General features: G+C 60.8%; 1 protein-coding gene across 1 annotated transcript; it reads left to right on the top strand.

Annotated features, from left to right (window-relative positions):
• Positions 1-438: 438 nt before the first annotated feature.
• On the top strand, positions 439-17,560 carry CACNA1F (calcium voltage-gated channel subunit alpha1 F; the record flags this gene model as incomplete). The annotated part of the gene is given in 47 exon segments (XM_080635799.1): positions 439-466; positions 684-927; positions 1,023-1,128; positions 1,755-1,894; positions 2,480-2,622; positions 2,712-2,864; positions 3,546-3,742; positions 4,104-4,207; positions 4,289-4,443; positions 4,522-4,605; positions 4,696-4,783; positions 5,179-5,205; positions 5,404-5,564; positions 5,652-5,877; positions 5,955-6,162; positions 6,529-6,649; positions 7,012-7,093; positions 7,203-7,257; positions 7,363-7,423; positions 7,497-7,629; positions 8,225-8,354; positions 8,562-8,621; positions 8,723-8,829; positions 9,007-9,094; positions 9,165-9,272; positions 9,375-9,427; positions 9,915-10,061; positions 10,369-10,570; positions 10,649-10,807; positions 10,892-11,042; positions 11,045-11,169; positions 11,397-11,525; positions 11,634-11,699; positions 11,786-11,877; positions 12,229-12,388; positions 12,475-12,602; positions 12,688-12,784; positions 12,861-12,963; positions 13,048-13,149; positions 13,224-13,354; positions 13,901-14,017; positions 14,130-14,236; positions 14,326-14,463; positions 14,542-14,663; positions 14,741-14,835; positions 15,512-15,736; positions 17,327-17,560. Coding segments are annotated over 47 exon segments (5,892 nt in total).
• Positions 17,561-18,755: the final 1,195 nt, after the last annotated feature.

Genomic DNA, 18,755 nt, shown 5'->3' with positions numbered 1-18,755 from the left:
CCCTCCCTAAATACCCCCAACCCCCCACAAATACCCCATTCCTCCCCTAAACCTCCCTAAACACCCCAACCCCCTCAAAACACCCCTAACCCCCCCCAACACCCCTAAATAGCCCAACCCGCCCTAAACACCCCCAAACCTCCCGAAACCCTCCCTAAATACCCCTAAACCCTCCCTAAATACCCCCAAACCCCCCCAAATACCCCCAACCTCCCCTAAATACCCTCAAATACCCCCCACCCCCTGCAGATACCCCCCTCTCCATCCCCTAAATGCCCCCAAACCCCAACAAATCCCCTTGAAAGTCCCTCAGAACACCCCCTCCCCCATAGGTACCTTTAAAACACCCCATAACTACCAAGGCACCCCCAAAATACCACCCCGATCCCCTCCAGGTACCCCCAGAGCTCCAGCCCCCCCCCCCGACCCCCCATCACTATGTCCGAGTCAGAAGAGAATGGAGAGGGTGAGTTTGGGGTCTGGGGGGGGGGTTTAGGGGGGATATTGGGGTCCTTGGGATGAAGGGGGGGTGTCTGTGAGGGTATGTGGGGGTCCTGGTCTATGGCATGCGGGTGTTGGGAGCAGGTCTCTGTGTATGTGGGGATCCAGGGTTGGGGAATGGGGTTTGGGGGGGCTTTAGGAAGGTTTTGGGGGGGTCTTTGACTGGTTCCTCCCCCCCCCAGGACCCCCCAAGGGGCTGCCACCCTTCCCCGATGCCATGGGGCAGCCCCTGGGGTGGCCGATGGCTGAAGGCAATGGGGGTCCAGCGGGTGCAGGGACCCCCCCGGGTCACCGCCAGCGGCGCCCCCCCCACTCCAAGCACAAGGGGCAGGGCACCGGGGGGGTCCATCGCTCCCCCCGGGCCCTCTTCTGCCTCCGCCTCAACAACCCCATCCGCCGGGCAGCCATCAGCATCGTGGAGTGGAAGTGAGTTCACTGGGGGGGGGGGATGGACACACACATGGGGAAGGGGGGGGGCAAGTTGGGGGGCAGCTCTCCAACCTGCTGCCCCTTCACCCCAGGCCCTTTGACATCCTCATCCTCGCCACCATCTTCGCCAACTGCGTGGCCCTGGGGGTCTACATCCCATTCCCTGAGGATGACTCCAATGCTGCCAACCACAACCTGGTGAGGACCCTCACCAAAAGAGAGGGACACCGCCCCCAAAAAGAGGGGGATCCCCCCAAAAGAGGGAGACCCCCCCATTGCCTTCCCCTGGTCCCAGTGTCCCCATGCCTGTTCCCCTCGCACACACATATGCCATTGCCATAAGCTTCTTATCCAGTGCCTGGATGGGTGCTAATCCTGGCTTAGCTGCTCTGGGATAAGGGAATGCTGGGAAGGGTTGGGGGGGAGTGTCCCAATTCCACTCTTCCTTGTTCTACCCCCCCCCGAAAAGGGGGTGCTGGGAAGGATGGGGACCATCTTGTGGGGGGGTTCTCAATGCCAATGTCCCTTGTGCCCCCCAGAAAAGGGGGTGCTGGGTTGAGGGGGGGCCCCGAATTCCACTGTTTGTCCCCCCATAAAATAGGGCGCTGGTGGGTTGAAGGGGGGGTCCTCAATGCCAGTGTCCCTTGTGCGCCCCAGTAGAGGGGATGGAGGGAAGGGTGTTGAGCTGAAGGGGGGGTCCCCACTTCCACTGTCCCTTGCTCCCCTGGGAAGGGCGTTGAGACACCAGGGTGGGTGGTGGTCGCCCAGGAGAAGGGGGTTCTGTGCCACCCCCTGACCTCCACCATGTGTCCCCCCTCCTTTAGGAGCAGGTGGAGTACGTGTTCCTCATCATCTTCACAGTGGAGACCTTCCTGAAGATCATCGCCTATGGGCTGGTCCTGCACCCCAGCGCCTACATCCGCAACGGCTGGAACCTGCTCGACTTCGTCATTGTCATCGTGGGGTGAGGATTTGTCCCCAGGGAGGGGGGGATTCAGGTCTGCCCCCCCCGCCCAGACTGCTTGTGTCCCATAGAGACCCCCCCCAAAATCATCATGGTCCCCCCTTTACCCACCTCTACTCCCAGCCCCCATCTTTAGGGTCCTCCTCCTCAAATCTACCACCTCAGAGCCCCAAAAGCCCCCCCACTGAGCCCCCCCAACCTACTGGATTCCCCTCATAGTGCCCCCCCTTAGACCCCCCCCTCAATTCATTAGGGTGAACCCCCGAAACTGCTTGTGTCCCATAGAGACACCCCCCCCCCAACTCATCATGGTCCCCCCTTTACCCCCCTCCACTCCCAGCCCCACAAAACCCCCCATGGTCCCCCCAAACTCTTTAGGTATCTGCCTCCCCAATCTACCACCTCAGATCCCCAACCCCCCCCCCCACTAAGCCTCCCCCCAAGCCTTTTGGGGTCCCCTTACTTATAGCCCCCCTCAATTCATTAGGGGGGTGCCCCCCCCCACACCTCCAGACCCCCCAAACCCCTTCAGTGCCCCCCACCCCACATCTCATCCCCCAACTAACTCTTCTCCCCCCCACCAAGGCTCTTCAGTGTGATCCTGGAGCAGGCATCCCACAAGCCCGGAGAAGCTCATCACATGAGTGGGAAGCCGGGGGGCTTTGATGTCAAAGCTCTCCGGGCCTTTCGCGTCCTCCGGCCCCTCCGCCTTGTCTCCGGTGTCCCCAGTGAGATCAATATGGGGGGGGGGGGTGTGGAATTTGGGGGTGCTCCCCCAATATCTCCTGCCAAACCCCTCCCCTTTTTCTCCCCATAGGCCTCCACATCGTGCTCAACTCCATCATGAAGGCCATGGTGCCGCTGCTGCACATCGCGCTCCTCGTCCTCTTCGTCATCATCATCTACGCCATCATCGGCCTCGAGCTCTTCATCGGCCGCATGCACAAGACCTGCTTCTTCATTGGGTCTGGTAAGTGGGGGGGGCACCCCCACCAGTGACTGGGATCCCCCCCCCTGCCAAAAGGGGTCTGGGTCCCCCAGTGAGGGCAATTGGGGCACCCCCCAAATCCTAAGGCTCTAAGATCCCCTCTCAGCACCCCACAGAGGGCACTTGGGCCCCCCAGAACCTTCAGACCCCCCCCAGCACCCCTAAACCACCCCAATGAGGCCCTGCAACACTCTGAGACCCCCCCCCCAAGGCACCTGAGTGCACCCAACAGCAGGACCCCCCCGTGACACCCCACTAAGGGCACTTGGGCTCTCCAACACCCTGAGCCCCCCCCAGCACCCAGAACCCCCAGTAGCACCCCCCTAAGGGCACTTGGGCACCCAATACCCTGAGACCCCACCAGCACCCGGGACCCCCCAGTAACTAAGTGCACTTGGTTCTCCCAACACCTTGAGCCCCCCCAAGTCCCCTGGGACCCCCCAACACCTGGGACCCCCCAGTAACACCACAGTAAGAGCACCTGACCCCCCCAACACCCTTAAGACCCCCAGGCCCCCCTCATGACCCCCCCTCACTCTGTACAAACCCCTCTATCTCCCCTAGCCCCACCATGTGGTAACCTCCAGTCCCCCAATACCCCCCCATGACACCCCAAGGCGCCCCCCCAGCCCCATTTTTTGGGTGCTGCCACCTCATTTCCAGACCTGGAATCAGAGGACGACCCCTCCCCATGTGCGTTCTCGGGGCACGGCCGGGCCTGCCTGCAGAACAACACCGAGTGCCGGGGGCGCTGGGAGGGCCCCAATGGTGGCATCACCAACTTCGACAACTTCTTCTTTGCCATGCTCACCGTGTTCCAGTGCATCACCATGGAGGGCTGGACCGATGTCCTCTACTGGGTGAGACCCCCACTGGTACCATGGGTTGGGTTGGAAGGAGCTGAGCATCATCCAGGTCCAACCATGGGCACCTTGCTCCAACCTGGTCAGGATGGAGCATCCCAAATCTTGTCCATTCAACCCATCCCAGTGTCCTCATAGAAGCGTGGAATGGTTTGAACTGGAAGGACTTCGACCTCATCCAGTTCAAATCATGGGCACCTTGCTCCAACCTGTCCAGGATGGAGCATCCCAAACCTTCTTCATCCAACCCATCCCAGTGTCCTCATGGAATCATGGAATGGGTTGGGTTGGAAAGGACCTTAAGATCATCCAGGTCCAACCTTGGACCCTCCATCATCCCATATCCCCCCCCCAACAGATGCAGGATGCGATGGGCCACGAGCTGCCCTGGATTTACTTTGTCAGCCTCGTCATCTTCGGCTCCTTCTTCGTCCTCAACTTGGTGCTGGGGGTGCTGAGCGGGTGAGGGCAGCGTTAGCATGTCCTTAGCATGTTGTTAGCATGTTTGGGGGAGGGTGTTCACATGTATGACCCCCGTTAAAGGGAGTTCTCCAAGGAACGTGAGAAGGCCAAAGCCCGCGGTGACTTCCAGAAGCTGCGGGAGAAGCAGCAGTTGGAAGAGGACCTCCGGGGCTACATGGAATGGATCACCCAGGCCGAGGACCTGGAAGGGGATGAGGATGAGCACGAGAAGCACCGTAAATTGGGGGTTTGGAGGGGGGGGTGGTATCACAGGGGGGCCCCCCCCAAAAGTCCTCAGCACCCCAACCCTGCAGGCCTGACCGCTGAGGACCTGATGGGCAAGAGGAAGCCGCGGTTGAAGTGGCTGCGTCACACCAGTCACTCCACTGACACCCATGGTAATGGCCCCATTGGGGTCCACAGTGTTTTGGGGTGCCCCCCCCCCGGGTACAGGGTGCTGAGCTTTGTGACCCCCCCCCCGCCCCCAGCCAGTCTTCCTGGTAGTGAGACCACGTCGGTGAACACCGAGACAGTGGGTGAGGAGGAGGCACAACCGACAGCCTGTGACCGCTGCTTGTGAGCATGAAACCCCCCCGGAGTCCCCCCATAGCCCTTGGGACCCCCCCATAACCCCCATGACTCTCCCATTCCACCCATGGCCTCCCAAATACCCCATAATAGCCTCCAGGACCAGTCCCCCATAACCTGCCATGATCCTCCTGTCCCATTCGTGCCCCTCTCCCATATCTCCCATAGACTCTGAGACCCCTCCGTAGCCTCTGGGACCCCCCAATGCCCCTAGGACCTCCATAGACCCCCTATCCTGACCCATCTGCCCAATACCACCCAGGACCCTCCCCACAACCCTCCTGCCCAACCATAGCCCCCAGTACCCCTCCTGGGACACCAAATCCGCCACCCCCATGGGACCCCCCCAAATTTTGGGGGTAACTGTGCTTTTCCCTCCCCAGGGGCAAAATAACGAAGACTAAATTCTGGTGAGTTGGGGGGGGGACACACACAGTGGGGTCCCCCCAAGTCCCCTCCCCAGCATCTCCCATTTAACCAAACATCTCTATAACCCCCAAAATACCCCCATGTCTGCCTGTACCCTCCACCCCCCTGTACCCCCACATCCGCCTGGCCCCTTCACCCCCCCTATACCCCCCTTCCCCCCCCCCCATGCTCCCCCCCAGCCGCCGCCTGCGCCGCCTGAACCGCCTGTGGCGCCGGCGCTGCCGCAGCGCCGTCAAATCCGTCTCCTTCTACTGGACCGTGCTGCTCCTGGTGTTCCTCAACACCCTCACCATCGCCTCCGAGCACCACGGGCAGCCCCCTTGGCTCACCCAGACGCAAGGTGCAACCCCACAACCTGTCTTGAAGCGCAAGGGTCCTTAACCCCCTCACTCAACCGCCTGTTCCTCTCCCCCTACCTCCATTGAAGCTTATGCCAACAAAGCGCTGCTGTCGCTGTTTGCCGCCGAGATGGTGTTGAAGCTCTACGCCCTGGGCCCCGCCTGTTACTTCACCAGCTTCTTCAACCGCTTCGACTGTTTCGTGGTGTGTGGGGGGGTGTTGGAGACGGCGCTGGTGGAGCGAGGAGCCATGGAGCCCTTGGGCATCTCCGTCCTGCGCTGCGTCCGCCTCCTGCGCGTCTTCAAAGTGACGCGGTGAGGGGACAAGCGGCCGTTGTCACCCCTCTGGTACCATCACCACCACCACCGCCAACCCCGGTGTCACCCGTTAGGCACTGGGCGTCGCTGAGCAACCTGGTGGGCTCCTTGTTGAACTCCATGAAGTCCATCGCGTCCCTGCTGCTCCTGCTCTTCCTCTTCATCATCATCTTCGCCCTCCTGGGGATGCAGCTCTTCGGGGGCCGCTTCAGCTTCGATGAGACCCAGACCAAGCGCAGCACCTTCGACACCTTCCCCCAGGCTCTGCTCACTGTCTTCCAGGTACCCCCCGGCCATGGTACCCCACTAGCACCCAGGACCCCCCCCCATATCCTCCAGGACCCTCCTGCCCAGCCATAGCCCCCTAATAGCACCCAGGACCTCAAACACACCTCACACAGCACCTCGAGGCCACGAGGGACCCCAATATCTGGAGGGGAGCCCCAAAGTCCACACGGGGACCATGAAACATGGGGGGGACCCCAAACTGATGGGGCCACCCCATGGGGCACTCCAAAGCCCATGAGCCCCATTGTCACTGCAGGGTGATGCTGATGGAAGGAGATGGGAGGGGGCAGTGTACTGGGAGCACTGGGAGCAGTTGGGGGGGGGCCCAGGCTGAGGTTTTGGGGTCCCCCTTCCTTGCAGATCCTGACGGGAGAGGACTGGAACGCGGTGATGTACGATGGGATCATGGCCTATGGAGGCCCTGTCTTTCCCGGGATGCTGGTGTGCATCTACTTCGTCATCCTCTTCATCTGCGGGAACTGTGCGTGCACTGGGAGGGACTGGGAATGGGGCGTGAAGTAACTGGGAGGGACTGGGAATGAGAATGGGATGACTGGGAATGAGAACCGGGTAACTGGGAGGGACTGGGAATGGGGCAGGGGGAAATGGGAGACTGGGAATGGAACGCAGGGTAAATGGGAATGACTAGGAATGGGGCAGGGGGTCACTGGAGGGGACTGGAAACAGAGTGTGGAGTAACTGGGAGGGAGTGGGAATGGAGCAGGAGGTAACTGGGAGAGATTGGGAATGAGAATGGGGTCACTGGAGGGATTTGGAGTAGGGGCCAGGGCACTGGGAGCACTGGGTTGCACTGGGAGCACTGGTTAACCTCCCCTCCCATAGACATTCTCCTCAACGTCTTCTTGGCCATCGCTGTGGACAACTTGGCCGATGGTGACAACATCAACTCAGGGGGGGACAAAAAGTGGGTCCCTTGTGTGTATGTGTGGGACACCCCAACATCCGGGTCCCTTTGGGGGGGGTGTCACCCCAAAACCTGTCTCCTGGGGCTTACCCCCCCTGCTTATCCATAGGGAAAAGGCTGGAGAGGTGGAAGCTGCCACAGGGAGCCAGGATGTGAGTGTGAAGGTGAGTGCGAACAGGAGGGGTCCCCCCCAATAAGTGTGCACCCCCCCAATTACACCTCTTCCAACCCCCTTCGCCCCCCCAACTCCCGTTTTGTCCCCCCGCCAGGTTGAAGGGGAGCCCCCAGAGGAGGAAGAGGAGGATGAGGAGGGGGGGGGCAGTGAGGAAGGTCAGTGCCCCCCCCCCAGGGGTCTCTGTGGGGTCCCTATGGAGTGCCAGAGCCCAACACTGGGTCCCTGCAGGGGATGAGGCTGGGGGGGACCGGGACAGTCTGGGGGGGTCCCAAGTGGAGCCCCCCGAGGAGCCCCCCCCCAAAGCCAAAGTGGCGCCGATCCCCGAGGGCAGCGCCTTCTTCCTGCTCAGCAGCACCAACCCGTGAGCAATGGGGGACAATGGGGGCACTGGAAGGCACTGGGAGGCGCTGCGAGCACTGGGAGCAATGGGATTGGAGGGATGGGGATGGGGACACTGGGAGCACTGGGGGCAATGGGATTGGAGGGATGGGGATGGGGACACTGGGAGCGCTGGGGGAATGGGATTGGAGCACTGGGGGCAATGGGATTGGAGGGATGGGGATGGGGATGGGAACACTGGGAGCGCTGGGGGCAATGGGATTGGAGCACTGGGGGCAATGGGATTGGAGGGATGGGGATGGGGACACTGGGAGCGCTGGGGGCAATGGGATTGGAGCACCAGGAACAATGGGATTGGAGCACTGGGAATGGAGGCAGTGGAAACACTGGGAGGACTGGGACTGAGGGCATTAAGAATACTGGAGGCTGGAACTGGGGCACCAGGGACATGGGGAGGGGACAAACTGGGAGCACTGGGGGGGCACTGTGTGATGTAGGGATGGGAGCTGGTGTCCCCTTAAGGGCAACTGGGGCTGGGCTGGGGAACCTATGAGCACTGGGGAGGGGGGTATGGACACAGGGGGGCAAGCGGGAGTGACTGGGAGCCCTGCTTGCAGGCTGCGGGTGCGCTGTCACGCCCTCATCCACCACCACATCTTCACCAACCTCATCCTGGTCTTCATCATCCTCAGCAGCGTCTCCCTGGCAGCTGAGGACCCCGTCCGTGCCCACTCCCCCCGCAACCACGTGTGATACTGGGCACATTGGGATGAACTGGGATGGGGGGGGGGAATAATTCACCTCTAAACCCACTGGGGACCCATTGGGATAGGGTGCAGGGGGGGCTTGGAGCAGTTTGGGGGGGCTGAAGGGTTTAGGGGGGCCATGGGGAGATGAGGGGTGTTGGGGGGACATGGGGGCGGTTGGAGTCACCCCATTTCCCCCCCCTCCCAGATCTTGGGCTACTTCGACTATGCCTTCACCTCCATCTTCACTGTGGAGATCCTGCTCAAGGTGTGCCGGGGGGGGATTTGGGGGTCCCCCCTCCTGTTTTGGTGGGGGTCTCAGGAAGGGGGGGACCCCCTCTTGATGCTGGGGTTCGGGGCCTCCCCCAGATGACGGCGTTTGGCGCCTTCCTGCACAAAGGCTCCTTCTGCCGCAACTGGTTCAACCTCCTGGACCTGCTGGTGGTCAGCGTCTCCCTCATCTCCTTTGGCATCCAGTGAGCTGGGGGGCACTGGGAGCACTGGGAGTGGTACTGGGAGTGCTGGGATCACCAATGGGGGCACTGGGAACAGCGCTGGGGACATTGGGATCTCCAGTGGGGATAGTGGGAGCATCACTGGGGATACTGGAAGGCACTGGGAATGTTACTGGGAGGCACTGGTGTCCCCTGCAGCTCCAGCGCCATCTCTGTGGTGAAGATCCTGCGGGTCCTGCGCGTCCTCCGGCCCCTTAGAGCCATCAACCGTGCCAAAGGCCTCAAGGTGCTGCACTGGGAGCACTGGGAAGGGCACTGGGAAGGGGGGGGTCCTGACGGCCTCATCCTGCCCCCAGCACGTGGTACAATGCGTCTTTGTGGCCATCCGCACCATTGGGAACATCATGATCGTCACCACGCTGCTACAGTTCATGTTCGCCTGTATCGGGGTACAGCTCTTCAAGGTAGGGGGGAACCCCCCTAAACCCCCCTTAAGGGGTCCCCAACACCCCCTCGAGGGGTTGGGGGTCCCCAAACCCCCCCTTGACCCCCCAAAACCTCCTCAGGGCAAGTTCTACAGCTGCACCGATGAGGCCAAACACACCCCGGGAGAGTGCAAGTGGGTCCTGACCCCCCCAAACTGACCCCCTAGGTGTGAGTGAGGGTGTAGGTACAGTGGGAATGGGGGCATTGAGTGCAGCATGAGTGTATACTGAGTGCAGCATGAATGTATATTGAGTGTAGGGTGTGTACAGCCGGAGTGGGGCTGTAGTTCTGACTGTAGATTGTGAGTATAGAGACTGAGTGTATCTTGAGGCTGAGTGTAGGCTGAGCGTGAGTGGAGGTGTAGCTTCAATGTGAGTGTAGGTAGAGAGTGTAGTTTGAGGCCGTAGTAGTGTGAGTGTAGCCATGAGAGTGGATGTGAGTGTGTGGGGGCTGGGTGTAGTTGTGTGAGTGTGACTGTAGTTGTGTGTGAGTACAGGCTGAGTGTCAGTGTAGCCCAAGTGGGAGTTTGGAGTGAGTATCACCCAACGTGAGAGTTGCACCCATCCCTGTGGTGTCCCCATCCCTGTGGTGTCCCCATCCCTGTGGTGTCCCCATCCCAGGGGCACATTCCTGGTGTACAAGGACGGGGACGTGTCCCACCCGTCGGTGCGGGAGCGCCTGTGGCACAACAGTGACTTCAACTTCGACAACGTGCTGGCGGGGATGATGGCTCTCTTCACTGTGTCCACTTTCGAGGGGTGGCCTGCGTGAGTGTCCCACCACTCAGCACCCTCACCCCCACCTTGACGGGTCCAGCACCCCTCTCCATGCCCCCATCCCTTTGGTGTCCCCATCCCTATGGTGTCCCCATCCCTTTGGCATCCCATCCCTTTGGTGTCTCCATCCCTTTGGTGTCTCCATCCCTTTGGTGCCCCCATTCCTTTGGGGCCCCCGTTCCTTTGGTGTCCCCATCCCTTTGGTGTCCCCATCCCTTTGGTGCCCCCATCCCTTTGGTGCCCCCATCCCTTTGGTGCCCCCATCCCTTTGGTATCCCCAACCCAACCACCCCCTCAGGCTGCTGTACAAAGCCATCGACGCCAACGCTGAGGACCAAGGCCCCATCTACAACTACCGGGTGGAGATCTCCATCTTCTTCATCGTCTACATCATCGTCATCGCCTTCTTCATGATGAACATCTTCGTGGGCTTCGTCATCATCACCTTCCGGGCACAGGGCGAGAGCGAGTACCGCAACTGCGAGCTGGATAAGAACCAGGTACCACCGTCATCACCATCACCATGTCCCTTTGTCACCCGCTGTTGGTGGTCCTTGGTGACAGTGTCCCGGTGACAGAGGCAGTGCGTGGAGTACGCTCTGAAGGCACAACCGCTGCGGCGCTACATCCCCAAGAACCGGAGCCAGTACCGGGTGTGGGCCATGGTCAACTCCACCGCCTTCGAGTACATCATGTTCGTCCTCATCCTCCTCAACACCATCGCTTTGGCTGTGCAGGTTTGGGGGGGGGACACACACACCAAAGGGGGGTGTTTGGGACATTAAAGGGGGGGTTAAGGACCTGTTCCACCCCCTCCAAAGCACTATGAGCAGTCGAAGCCCTTCAACTACGTGATGGATCTGCTGAACATGGTGTTCACGGGGCTCTTCACCGTGGAGATGGTGCTCAAGATCATCGCCTTCAAACCACGGGTAAGGGGGCGACGAGGAGGGGGGGCACACATGGGTGCCACACACGGGGGGTGTCACACCAAGATGTGCCCCCCCCTCCCCAGCACTACTTCTGTGACGCCTGGAACACCTTCGATGCCCTCATCGTGGTGGGCAGCGTCGTGGACATCGCCGTCACCGAGGTCAACGTGAGTCACCCTGTGCCATGGTGGGGGGGCCTGGACGTTGTGTTGGGTCCATGGTGTCCCCCCCATCTCCATTCTCCTCACTCACATCCATCTCCATCCATCGCCACCATCACTCCTGTGCACACCAGAATGGGGGGCACGTCGGTGAGGTACGGGGGGGGGTCTTTATGGGGGGGTGTCCTTGATTTTGGGGTCCCCCTGACCCCCCAATGCCCTCCCCATTGCAGAGCTCCGAGGACAGCTCCCGCATCTCCATCACTTTCTTCCGCCTCTTCCGAGTGATGCGCTTGGTGAAGTTGCTCTCCAAGGGCGAAGGCATCCGCACACTGCTCTGGACCTTCGTCAAGTCCTTCCAGGTGACACCTCGGGGGGGGGGGAGACACATAGGGACACCCCCCCCCTCCATTTACACCCATTTAACCCCCCTTTGCTCCCCATGTACCCCCTTTTTGCCCCCCCCCCAGGCCCTGCCCTACGTCGCCCTCCTCATCGCCATGATCTTCTTCATCTACGCTGTCATTGGCATGCAGGTAAGGCCCCCCCCCACCTTTATCCTGTTGTGTCCCCCCCTTATCCTGTTGTCCCTCCACCTTATCCCATTGTGTCCCCACCCCAGACCTTCGGGAAGGTGGCACTGCAGGATGGGACCCAGATCAACCGCAACAACAACTTCCAGACCTTCCCCCAGGCCGTGCTGCTGCTCTTCAGGTGGGAATGGGGGGATCCTATAGGATCCAGGGGGCCCTATGGGAGATGGGGGGGGTCTCTGGGGGAAGCTTATTGGGATCCAGGGGGGTTTCTGTGGGGGTCCTATGGGAGATGGGGCGGTCTCTGGGTCCTCCTATGGGATCCCCATGGGCTCTCTATGGGGTTTGGGTCCTCACCATGCCTCCCCCATGGCTCCTATGGAGCCACTGTGGGGCCACAGGGGCCCTATGGGAATCCTTGCCCCATGTCAGGTCCAGGAGGAGTCACCCTTAGGTCCCTATGGGGCTCCCTTGGCCCCACTCCGTGTGGCGGAGGGTGCCCATGGGGCAGCGCTGATGTGTGGGGCCGCAGGTGTGCCACGGGGGAGGCCTGGCAGGAGATCATGCTGGCCAGCCTGCCCGGCAAGCGCTGCGACCCCGAGTCAGACGCGGGCCCCGGCGAGGAGTTCACCTGCGGCAGCAACTTCGCCATCGCCTATTTCATCAGCTTCTTCATGCTCTGCGCCTTCCTGGTGAGCCCCATAGCCCTGCCCCACATCAAGAGCCCCTCGAAGGGCTCCCACCCCCCAACATCCCGGTGCTGCCCCCCCCACCCCAGATCATCAACCTCTTCGTGGCTGTCATCATGGACAACTTTGATTACCTGACCCGCGACTGGTCCATCCTGGGCCCCCATCACCTTGATGAGTTCAAACGCGTCTGGTCCGAGTACGACCCCGCGGCCAGGTCTGTCAATGGGACCCCCTGATGGGGGGGCACAGCATCAAGCCCCTCACCCCCCCACTCTGTGACCCCCATCCCTGCCCTATAGAGGCCGCATCAAGCACCTGGACGTGGTGACGCTGCTGCGCCGCATCCAGCCCCCGCTGGGCTTTGGGAAGCTCTGCCCGCACCGTGTCGCCTGTAAGGTCAGTGTGTGGGGCTCACCCCACATCAGGGAGGGTTCAGTGGGGTGCTCAGCCCCCCATAACCCCCTCCCCACAGCGCCTGGTGGCCATGAACATGCCCCTGAACTCGGATGGCACCGTGACCTTCAATGCCACCCTCTTCGCCCTGGTCCGCACCTCCCTCAAGATCAAGACAGAAGGTTGGGGCGGGGGGGGGGAGGCCATGTGGGGCAGTGGGATGTGATATGGGGCAGCCCCATATTCCATGTTTCCCATTCCCAAAGGGAACCTGGATGTGGCCAACAAGGAGCTGCGCGCTGTGGTCAAGAAGATCTGGAAGAGGACAAAGCCCAAGTTGCTGGATGAGGTTATCCCCCCACCCGAGGGTGAGCGTTGATGTGGGTCCCCCCCCGACATTGCTGCCCTCCAAGTGCCGCTGACCATGTGCCCCCCACCCTAGAGGAGGAGGTCACCGTGGGCAAGTTCTACGCCACCTTCCTGATCCAGGATTACTTCCGCAAGTTCCGGAGGCGGAAGGAAAGGGGGATGCTGGGTCCCAACGCTGGGCCCAGCAATGAGTGTGCGCTGCAGGTGGGTGCCCCAGGGGTCAGGTCCCTCGGGTGAGTGGGTGGGTGACACCCCCTTTCCCCCCCCATTCCCCCCCTATTTCCCTCTATTTCCCCATATTCTCCCCATTTCCCCCCATTCCCCTCTACTTGCCCCATTTCCCTATTTTCCCCCATTCCCCCCATTCTCCCACTATTCCCTCTTGCCCCATTTCCCCGTTATTCTCCCCTTTTTTCCTCCCATTTCCCCTTAATTGCCCCCATTCCCCCCATTCCACTCTATTCTCCCCCAATTTCTCCCATATTCTCCCAATTTCCCCCCATTCCCCTTTTTCCCCCCATTTCCCCCATTCCCCTCTATTTCCCCTATTGCCCCATTTCCCCCATATTCTCCCAATTTCCCCCCATTCCCCCCTTTTTAAACCCCATTTCCCCCCCTATTCCCCCCATTCTCCTCTATTCCCCCTATTGCCCCATTTCCCCCATATTCTCCCCATTTCCTCCCTATTCCCACCCTTCTCCACCCCATATCCCCCCCTTATTGTCCCATTTCCCCCCCTGTCCCCCCCAGGCTGGGCTGCAGACCCTGCAGGCGCTGGGCCCCGAGATGCGGCGGGCGCTGAGCTGTGACCTGGAGGGGGAGGACGCCCAGAACGACCCCGTCGAGGAGGAAACGCGGACCTACGCCGTAAGCCCCGCCCCTTCCGTAGGCCACGCCCCTCCTGACCACACCCTTTCCCCTATTGGTCACTCCCGTTGGCTCAGGCCCCTCCCACAAGCCCCCGCCCGTTTCCCCACAGGCTCCCGAGGCTCTCTATGGCTCCGCCCCCAGCCCCCCGCCTCCAACCCCCCCCGGCCCCAGCTGCGACCCCCCCGATGGGGAGGACCCTGCGCCCCTCCTCAGCAGGTACTGGGGGGGGGGACACCCCAATGTTGGGGTCCCCCCACTGTGGGGGTCCCCAATGGAGCAGAGGGGTCCCAACGGCCTCTGTGCAGGCGGCGCTCGGATGGGGGGGTCCAGGAGGAGCCGTCCCCCCCTGCAGACGACGCAGAGGAGCTGGGGGGGGACCGTGGGGCCGGCAGCCATGAGGAGGACTTGGAGGGCTCAGCCCCACGCCGCCGGGGCAGGGACAGGTACCGGGGCCCCCACCTCCCATCGCTGCTCCGGGGGGGGGCCCAGGACCGGCCCCTGATGCTCTGTCCCATCCCCAGGCTATGGGGGCCCGCAGAGGGGCCGCGGGGGGGGTCGCTGCCATTGCCCCCCCGGCACTTCGCCCTCCACAGCGAGGGGCAGCAGCTTAAGAGGCGCCGGCTCCTGCCACCGACCCCTGCAGGTAAGAGTGGGGGGGACACAGTGGGGTAAAAGGGGGGAGCCCCATAGGGGCAGTGCCTGACCCATGGCACCCCATAGGGAGGAAGCCGTCCTTCACCATCCAGTGCCTGCGGCGCCAGGGGAGCTGTGAGGATGAGCCCATCCCAGGCACCTACAACCCTGCCCGGCCCCAGGTACGCCAGGATCCCAACCATGGCTCCCTTTGGCTTGGGTCTCCATGGGCCGGGAATGACCCGAGCATCATCCAGGTCCAACCCTTGGCTTGGTTCTCCCATGGGTTGGGAATGACCTGAGCATCATCCAGGTCCAACCCTTGGCTTGGTTCTCCTATGGGATGGAGATGAGCTGAGCATCATCCAGGTCCAACCATGGGCACCTCGCTCCAACCTGGCCTTGGACACTGGCAGGGATGGGGCATCCCAAACCTTTTCCATCCAACCCATCCCAGTGTCCTCATGGAATGGGTTGGAATGAGCTGAGGATCATCCAGGTCCAACCATGGGCACCTCGCTCCAACCTGGCCAGGACGGAGCATCCCAAACGTTCTCCGTCCAACCCATCCCAGTGTCCTCATGGGGCAGAACTTCCTTAGATCCAAGCTAAACGTTCCCTGTTCCCATTTCACCCCATCACCCCGTGTCCAACCCTGATGGAGGGACCCCTCCAGCATCCCTGTATCCCCTTCCCACCCTGTGACTGCTCCCAGCCTGGCTCCATCCGGATGCTGCTGCCTCCTCCCCGTGCCCTTGCTCCGTGTCCTCCTTCCATTGGGAACCCCAGAACCGGCTTCCCTTTTCCCAATGGGATCCCCCCATTAACACCCCCCCCCCCCCCGCCTTCTCCCTACAGGGCTCCGGTAGCTCCGAGACGTGGCGCCGCGGCTCCTCGCACGCCTGGGGCACAGCGCCGCCCCGTGGCCACGTCCTGTACGCGCCGCTGCTCCTGGTGGAGGACCCGGGGACCGGCGGGAGCCTCCCGCCGTTATCCCGATGGATCCTGCGGGACCGAGGGGATCCCGATCCCGGAGCGCTCCACTTGCGGCCCCGCGGCTCTGCCGACAGCCTGGTGGAGGCGGTGAGTGCATGGGGGGGGGTGCGGTGTCACCCGCTCAGCACCATCCATCCCAAAGGGAAAATGGCAAAGAAAAGGGGGTTTTCCCCCCCCAAAATGGGAGGTTTCTGTCCAAAATGGGCAAAAAAGGGGTTTTGTCAGGAAAAGGAAGGGTTTGGTATAAAGAAAAACCCCAAAGAAGCAAAACACACGGAAAAAAAGAACGTAAATGGGGTTTTCCTCGAAAAAGGGAAGTTTTGTCCTCAGGAAAGGGTCTGAAGGGAGCTGGAGGGGTCCCTCCATCAGATGATGATGAGGTGAAACGGGAACAGGGAACGTTTAGCCTGGATCTAAGGAAGTTCTGCTCCATGGGACACTGGGATGGGTTGGATGGAGAAGGTTTGGGATGCTCCGTCCTGGCCAGGTTGGAGCGAGGTGCCCATGGTTGGACCTGGATGAGGCTCAGCTCCTCCCAACCCAAACCCTTCTATGAGTCTCTGATTCCGTTTGCCTCAAAAAGAGCAGTTTCTCCTCAAAAAGGTTTGATGGAGAAGAAAAAAATGGCCAAAAAGGTGGATTTTTGCCTCAAAAAAAGGGAGGGATTTTCCTTAGGAAAAAGGATTACCTCCAAAATTGAGGGTTTCCCCCCAAAATAGACGATTTTTCCTCAAGAAAATGAAGGTTTTTCACTCAAACAGGAGCGATTGTTCCTGAAAAGAGTAAAAAGAGCAGTTTTCTCCCCAGAAAGGGGAGATGTGGGGCTGCAGCATCCCCTTGCTCAGCACCATCCTTCCCGCAGGTCCCCAATGGGGATGCTCAGCACCATCCATCCCGCAGGTCCCCAATGGGGACGCTCAGCACCATCCATCCCGCAGGTCCCCAATGGGGGCGCTCAGCACCATCCATCCCGCAGGTCCCCAATGGGGACGCTCAGCACCATCCTTCCCGCAGGTCCCCAATGGGGGCGCTCAGCACCATCCATCCCGCAGGTCCCCAATGGGGGCGCTCAGCACCATCCTTCCCGCAGGTCCCCAATGGGGATGCTCAGCACCATCCATCCCGCATGTCCCCAATGGGGACGCTCAGCACCATCCATCCCGCAGGTCCCCAATGGGGGCGCTCAGCACCATCCTTCCCGCAGGTCCCCAATGGGGACGCTCAGCACCATCCTTCCCACAGGTCCCCAATGGGGACGCTCAGCACCATCCTTCCCGCAGGTCCCCAATGGGGGCGCTCAGCACCATCCTTCCCGCAGGTCCCCAATGGGGGCGCTCAGCACCATCCTTCCCGCAGCACCATCCATCCCGCAGGTCCCCAATGGGGGCGCTCAGCACCATCCATCCCGCAGGTCCCCAATGGGGATGCTCAGCATCATCCATCCCGCAGGTCCCCAATGGGGGCGCTCAGCACCATCCTTCCCGCAGGTCCCCAATGGGGACGCTCAGCACCATCCTTCCCGCAGGTCCCCAATGGGGACGCTCAGCACCATCCTTCCCGCAGGTCCCCAATGGGGGCGCTCAGCACCATCCTTCCCGCAGGTCCCCAATGGGGACGCTCAGCACCGTCCTTCCCGCAGGTCCCCAATGGGGGCGCTCAGCACCATCCTTCCCGCAGGTCCTCATCTCGGAGGGGTTGGGGCTCTTCGCCCGGGACCCCAAGTTCGTGGCCGTGGCCAAGCGGGAGCTCGCTGACGCATGCGCGATGACGCTGGACGAGCTGGAGAGCGCAGCCGCAGATCTGCTCACGCGGCGCCGCCCCGCGCCCCCCGCGCTCTACAGCGATGAGGAGGCCCCGCGGGCGGCGGAGGAGGAGCTCGGGGACGAGATGGTTTGTGCCGGGGCGGGGTGAGCCAAGGGGGGGAATGGGGGGGAAAGAGGGGATTTCGGCGGGTTTTAACCCAAAAAAAGGGGGTTAATCGGAGCAAATGGGTTGGGGTGGGAAACGGCCTGAAAAAGGGGGGTTTTCCTCAAAAAAGGTGGAGTTTCTAAGTCAAAAGTAGACAAAAAAGGGGGTTTTCATCAAAAATCGGATTTTTTACTCAAAGTCAATGGAAGGTTGGGAGTGGGAAATGGATAAAAAAGGGGTTTTTAATCAAAATAAATGGTTTGGTGTGGGAAATGGAGAGAGAAAAGGGGTTTTTCCTCAAAAAAAGGGATTTTTAAAGTCAAAATAGATGGAAGGTTTGGTGTGAAAAACGGACAAAACCGGGTTTTCTTCGGGAAAAAGAAGGTTCTTCCTCGAAATAAAGACGCTTTTCATCAAAAATGCAGGTTTTAAAACACACCAAAAAGATGCAAACCACAAAAAACGGGCATAAAATGATGTAAGAGGGTTTTTTTTCCTAAAAACCGGAAGTTTTTCCTTAGGAAATGCTTCAAACATAAGAGGGATTTGCCTCAAAAAGGATTATTTAACGTTACAGTACATTTTACCTTAGAAAAGAGAAGTTTTTACCCCAAAAAAGGCACATTTTACCGCACAGAGGAGTGTTTTACCTCAAAAAGGAGCATTTTTCATCTCGTACAGAGAAATTTACCTTAAAAAAGTTGGTTTTACCCCAAAACCGGTGTTTTTTACCCCACCGAAGCAGCTTGGGGGGGGGGGGGGGGGGGCGCGCTCCTGCTTTAACCCCGCGGCGCCGCCGTCACTCGCGCGCCCGCCCCTCCCCGCCCTCCCATTGGCGGAGACCGCAGCCAATAGGGAAGCGCCTCAGCGGCCGTCGCCACGCCCCCATGCCCTGCACGTGGTTTTATTCTACGGGGGGCACCCCCCATAATTCCGCCCCCAAACCCTCTCTTCCCCCCCCCCAAAATGCCCCCCCCGGGCCCCCCACCCCCAAAATCCCCATTTTTAGCCTCCAAAGTTTAATAATAATAAAAAAAATCATAATACAATAAAATAAGGCCCCCCCCGCCCCCCCCCCCCGCTACAAAGAGCACGTGACTGTTAGTGTCCGCGGAGGGGGGTGGGGAGAAGGGCCGGGGGGGGGCCCCCCCAAATTCGGCCCCCCCCTCCCCCCCTTCACTCCTCCACCCCCCCCCCA

Source organism: Psittacula echo (assembly GCF_963264785.1).
Source record: "Psittacula echo genome assembly, chromosome: 28".
Classification (NCBI taxonomy): Eukaryota; Metazoa; Chordata; class Aves; order Psittaciformes; family Psittacidae; genus Psittacula; species Psittacula echo.
This window is presented reverse-complemented; position numbering and strand designations above follow the sequence as displayed.